This window comes from Leuciscus leuciscus (assembly GCF_965113295.1).
Source record: "Leuciscus leuciscus genome assembly, chromosome: 3".
Lineage (NCBI taxonomy): Eukaryota > Metazoa > Chordata > Actinopteri > Cypriniformes > Leuciscidae > Leuciscus > Leuciscus leuciscus.
In genome coordinates, this window is record NC_138727.1 from 12,941,860 (window position 1) to 12,948,274 (window position 6,415).

General features: G+C 37.0%; 1 protein-coding gene across 1 annotated transcript; it reads left to right on the forward strand.

Annotated features, from left to right (window-relative positions):
- The first annotated feature begins 304 nt into the window (after positions 1-304).
- On the forward strand, positions 305-3,513 carry LOC309495898 (uncharacterized protein). The gene is made up of 5 exons (XM_082165846.1): positions 305-401; positions 525-911; positions 1,133-1,285; positions 1,473-1,522; positions 1,614-3,513. Exons 1-5 carry the CDS (start codon positions 365-367, stop codon positions 1,740-1,742), a joined length of 756 nt encoding a protein of 251 aa, XP_082021972.1. The 5' UTR covers positions 305-364; the 3' UTR covers positions 1,743-3,513.
- The last annotated feature ends 2,902 nt before the right edge of the window (positions 3,514-6,415 follow it).

The following is a 6,415-nucleotide window of genomic DNA, read 5'->3' on the forward strand; positions in this document are numbered from 1 at the left end:
GACCAATTGAAAGCACAACATTTCTCAAGTGAAGATGATTATCTGCATGTCTGAATCAAAATTATTTGGTGCTAAACACATCTATCATATCTATCAGACAAACAAAAGTTTTGCCCTCTCTTCATATCTGTTTGATGATTATTTCCATTTTTGTGAACCAATCAGAGCATAACTCTATGGGGTAATCAATGATTGGTTAATACCGCTCTTACTCTTTGTACATACACATGATAACCTAATTTAATGACAACCACCGTGACGTGAGACATTTTAGAAAATATTTTCCATTGACGTGAACCAATCAGATGAGAGCTGCCGTATGTAAGACCCTCATAGTGTCAGTTATTCTCAGTCACTCACAGAGATGGAGAGGCCAAGAAATGCTTTCATCGTGCTTATGTGTAAGAATTTTTTTTTTCGTTTTCGTTTAAATTTCGCTTTATTTCCAGAGTTTTCGAATGTAAATTGTTTGGTAGTACATTTCAAATTTAAGTTCTTTGTTAAGTTATTTTGCACTTTTACAGGTGTTTTGTTGTTCAGTCAGAACAGAATCTATGGAGCAGAAGTGGAGATGAAAGTCAGACCAGGAGACAACATCACTCTCTACTGTGATCGCTCTGTAACTATTGGTTTCCGCTTAGTATGGATAAGAAACTGCTCTCATGAAAATCAACCCTCTCTCATAATAGATTTTCAGAAATTGGATCTAGAGACATTTCAGCGTTTCAACTTCATCCACAACCGCTCCAGTAATTCTCATGATCTACATATTACTAACATCAGTGCCTCTGATCTGGGACTGTATTACTGTGCAGAAATAGAGCGTAAGGCATATAAAGGTGAAAAAGGCAACCTCTACTCATCTGAAGTGTACTATTTTGGAAACCGAACAATTCGTCTCTCTTTTGCTGGTAAGAAAACCTTTCTGGTAGTTATTTCATTGCTTGTGTGATTCTGGAGAACTCTCACTGAAGAAGCAAGATGAACGGGACAAAAATATATTTTTACTAATATTTGATACATTTGTGTTTATTTCATATTTAGCAAGTGGCTACTTGTTCTGAAGCCTTTACACCTCATGACTGTATATAAAATCAACATTCATTGATTTATTTATGTTTATTTTATATAGAGAAAGTAACTTTGTGTTCTGGACCCTCGAACATCACCTCCACACTTCCTCTAGACTGTGTTCTCTGCTGGACGCTGCTGTTCAGTGTGTGTCCAGTGTGTGTTCTCCTCTCCTCTATCTGTCTGTACTGCCTCTGTCAGAGGAAAACTACAGGTATCATTCACTATTTCACACTCTTCTTTTGTATTGCCACAGTTTTAATTTAATATACAGATAAACTTTGGATAAGTAAAGCCTGCAAACAAAATTTGATAGTAATGTATAAATTGAAGTGTAACACAACCATTGCATAACTAAACCATTAGGTATGTGATGTTCTAATTTAAACAATCACCTTTAGATGCTGCGACAGATCAAAAAGACCATTTGAAAAGTGGAAATACAATTGAGGTATGAACAATGCAAACATGCAGGTTCAATATAGACATTTAAATATAATATATGCAAGTTTCAGAAAGCAATTTCATTTCTTTCATTCCAGGGTGAGGAGGAAGAGGTGTGTTATGCATCTTTAGACGTGATAACCAGGAGACAAAAACAACGCAAGACAAAGCGAGTACAGTGTTCTGACTTCAGTACATATGCTCAGGTCAGAACAGAAACGGAGTAGAACTAAAATAGAACTGAGGTGCTTTCTGAAACATTCCAAATATGATAAAGGTTGCAGGTTTCATTATCATTTAACATCACATGTAATGATTCAAGGTTGAGGACTTTCTACCATTACATCTAAAAGTAAAAGATATTCCATACTTGGATACTGGTCCCACTTTATATTAAGTGTCTTTAACTACTATGTACTAACATTTAAATTAATTATTCTTATTATTTACAGACATGTTTTAACATCGTACTTATATATATATTAAAAAAAAATAGCTGCATGTAGCTGTAATTAATATCTGTAATTACATCTACAATTACATCGTTGATCCTTCCCTGCCACCTGAAATCTAACCACACCATGAAACCTATCCCTAAACTTACCCGAATCCCACCTCAACAGAAGCAAAAGTTTTTTTAATACAAAAATAAGACAATAAACATTTTACCTAACTTTTTAATGCAAGTATAATTAAAGACACCTAATATAAAAAGTGACTGGACACTTTAACACATTTTTCACACAATGATAATTTGTTTATTGTCATGAGCTGTTACTCTTACTGTTGTTACTCTGGTCCTCATTGCAGTACAATGTTGTTTTCCTCTATTAACACACTCTTTGTGGACACACGTAATGACCTAAATAACAGGATGTAGAAGTGGGTTTCCTGTATGAAGTGGTGTTTAGTTTAAGGTACTTATATTTCTCTTAAACTTAATCCGTGGCGGATGAAGCATTCTGTGCTTGCTGAGTAGATTAGCATGTTTGGATAACGGTTAGCAACAAGTAAACAGGCAAACTGTCTATCTTATTTAAAAACTATCTTATCTTATGACTTTAAAGTTAAAAGAGAAATGCCCACTTAAGTTGTTTCTCGGTAGTAAGATACTTTATATTCTTGTTTTTCCTCTTATTTTTCTTCTAACTGGTGTATGTTAGGTCTGCTTTTCTTCTAAAGCTTGTCATTCTTTTGAACAGTTAACATCTAATTGAAATCAAAATAATAAAAAAAATTCAAAGCATCAGAGTTGCTCTTCAAAGGAGTTTTACTGAAGTGCACGGTCTGTGTCTTTTTCTGAGGAAAGGTCTAGCTTTGTTTCCAATTAAACATATAGCCATCTTAACCACAAATGTTTCCATTCAGTTTAGTGCTTGTGTGCATACGAGACAGAAAAAAAGAGGTTGGTCTGTGTAAATGTTCATGTGGTGAGTTTGTGGTGACATTCGTTTTTGTACATGCAATGTCTGCAAAAGCTTGATTGACAGCGGCAGTCTTTCTTTAGACTCTCTGATGGATGAGGAAGTTTCACATTTACTGCATTTCTCAGATGAAGCACAAACAGCTGGTTTAATTTTTTGTATTTGCATTTCTTTTTACGTTGGCAAATGCATCCCACATGACCTCTCAAATCATGTTCAAATGATGCTAAATCAGTGTTATGCCATTTAAAATAAATGTGTCAAAACGAATATGTTTCTTTTATATGTAAATTTTGTCACTGTATATAATGGATAGTTATGTTTTATAGTATGGCAATATATATTTTTTACTTGTCTATGATCTGTTATTATGTCTGAAAGAGACTCATGGTGGTCAGAGCCATCAATGAGTTTAGTTTTATTAGTGGCCTGTGGGGGGCAGTGTGGGTTTGCTTTTTGTAAAATGTCTAAAACATTTCAAATCTGGTTATATTCCACATTTATTTAACTAATATTTTAAAGCACATTTTTTATGTGAAGGTTATATAGCAAATAAATGTGTCATATCAATTAATGGTAACACTGTCCATCTGTTAAAATGGCGAATATATCAGATGTAAGTAGTCTACCGTTTGGTGCAGGTGAGGACACATTTGAGCTGCACGCACTGCAGTCTGAGCTGGAAGCTGTTGAGAAACAGATCCACAACCTTTTATTGAGACAGGCCGAGCTGAGAGACCGGTGTTTGGCTCTTGAAACATCACGTGCCGATGCACACAAATCAGTGTTTAACGTTACTAACCCGCTGACTCCGACCGCGTCTACTCCGTGCGTTCCTCAGCATCGGTCGCAATCAGCCATGGTCTCGTTCACTCCGGCTCCAACACGCCACCACGAAGCCTGGGTGGTTCCGCAGCGGAAGACGCGAGTCAGGTTTAGACCAAGACTTTCTCCGACCCTCCCGGTTTTCGAGTTATCCACACAAAACCGCTTCTCCCCTCTACGCGAAACAGAACACGATGCTGTGATCATCGGCGATTCCATCGTTCGGCACGTACACGCTACGTTAGGTAAAAGTAAGGTGCAAAGTCACTGCTTTCCTGGTGCTCGTGTTTCTGAAATCGCTGCTCGCGTTCCCGAGATCCTGAACGGTGACGAGCGCGTCGGAACTGTGGTCCTGCACGCGGGAGTGAACGACATCAGGCTGCGCCAGACGGAGATTCTGAAGAAAGACTTCAGGAATCTATTCGATACGGTACGCAGCACATCGCCTGAAACAACGATCATTGTGTCAGGACCGCTTCCCACGTACCGACTAGGGCATGAAAAGTTCAGCAGATTATTTGCGCTAAATGAATGGTTAATGTCATGGTGCAATGAGCAGAAACTGCTCTTTGTAAATAATTGGAATCTGTTTTGGGAGCGTCCTAGGCTTTTCCGTGCTGATGGCTTACACCCAAGCAGATTCGGAGCGGCTCTTCTGTCAGATAACATCTCCAAAATGTTAAATACCCTTTGACTAGTAACCAAAAGTCCAAATCATAGTCTCTGCTGCACCAATTCAACTGATATAAATACTAGTGTAGAACATTGCATAGAAACCGTGTCTATTCCTCGTTTAGTGAGATCAAATAATAAATCTAATGCAGGATCTAGGAAAAATCTAATTGTTATTAAAACAGAAAATTTTGCTATTAGTAAACAAAAACTATTTCTAAAGCTAGGTCTTCTAAACATTAGATCACTCACACCTAAGGCAGTTATTGTAAATGAAATAGTCACAGATAATAGCTTCGATGTACTTTGCCTTACTGAAACCTGGCTTAAACCAAATGATTATTTCGGTATTAATGAGTCTACTCCTCCTGGATACTGTTATAAGCATGAGCCCCGTCTGATTGGTCGTGGCGGAGGTGTTGCAACCATTTATAGAGATATTCTAAATGTTACTCAGAAAACGGGTTATAAGTTTATTTCATTTGAAGTACTTGTACTAAATGTTACGCTCTTAGATGTTAGAAAAACATCCCTATTATCTCTAGCCTTGGCTACCGTATATAGACCGCCAGGGCCTTACGCTGATTTCCTAAAAGAGTTTGCAGATTTTCTCTCAGACCTATTAGTCAATGTCGATAAAGCATTAATTGTTGGAGATTTTAACATACACGTAGATAATCCAAATGATGCGTTAGGAGCTGCGTTTACAGATTTATTAAATTCATTTGGGGTCAAGCAAAACGTCACCGGACCAACACATCGTCTTAATCATACACTCGATTTAATTATATCACATGGAACCGATCCAACCGATATAGATATCATTCCACAAAGTGATGAAGTCACTGATCACTACATGGTAACTTGCATATTACGTACTGCTGTAATATGTCATGCAGCGCCGCGTTATCAACCAGGCAGAACAATCCTTCCATCCACCATAGATAATTTCTCAAATTGCTTATCTAATTTGTCTCAGCTGCTGCCTGAACCCAAACAAACAGATGAACTAGAAGAACTAACTAGCACTATGAGCACCATTCTCTCTAGAACATTGGATGTGGTTGCACCTATTAAATTAAAAAAGGTCAGAGAGAAAAATAAAGCACCATGGTATAACAATACTACGCATGTTTTAAAGAGAGAAACCCGTATTTTAGAGCGTAAATGGAAACAAACTAATTTAGAGGTCTTTAGAATCGCGTGGAAAGACAGTATGTCACGTTATAAAAAGGCCCTAAAAGCGGCCAGGGCTGAGCACCTCCGCAAACTAATAGAAAACAACCAAAATAATCCAAGGTTTTTATTTAACACCGTGGCTAAACTAACAAATAAACAGACGTCACCCGAACAAAATATCCCATTACAATTCAGTAGTAATGATTTCATGAACTTCTTCACTGAGAAAATAGAAAGCATCAGAACCACAATTGTAAACGTTCAATCTTCAATCGCGCCTTATAATTCAGCTTCAATTATCACCCCGAAAGAACAATTACAGTGCTTTACAACTATAGAACAAAAAGAGTTAAATAAACTTATCACTTCATCTAAAACAACAACATGTTTATTAGATCCTATACCAACTAAACTACTGAAAGAAGTGTTACCTGTAGTGGAAGAGCCTCTCCTCAATATTATTAACTCTTCTTTATCTTTAGGTCATGTTCCAAGAACATTTAAACTGGCAGTTATAAAACCTCTCATTAAGAAACCACAATTAGATCATAATAATCTAGCAAATTATAGACCCATTTCAAATCTTCCATTTATGTCTAAAATATTAGAAAAAGTGGTGTCCGCTCAACTGGGCTCTTTCTTGCAACAAAATGATATCTATGAAAAGTTTCAGTCTGGATTCAGACCGCATCATAGCACTGAAACTGCGCTCGTTAAAATCACAAATGATTTACTTTTAGCTTCTGACCAAGGCTGTATCTCAATACTAGTTTTACTTGATCTTAGTGCTGCGTTCGATA

Excerpts from the sequence above, each read along its gene's own strand:
- LOC309495898 (XM_082165846.1), top strand. The coding sequence starts at position 365 with ATGGAGAGGCCAAGAAATGCTTTCATCGTGCTTATGT. Across the intron at positions 402-524 it reads TGCTTTCATCGTGCTTATGT|GTGTTTTGTTGTTCAGTCAG; the intron begins GTAAGAATTTTT and ends GCACTTTTACAG. Across the intron at positions 1,523-1,613 it reads AAAGTGGAAATACAATTGAG|GGTGAGGAGGAAGAGGTGTG; the intron begins GTATGAACAATG and ends CTTTCATTCCAG.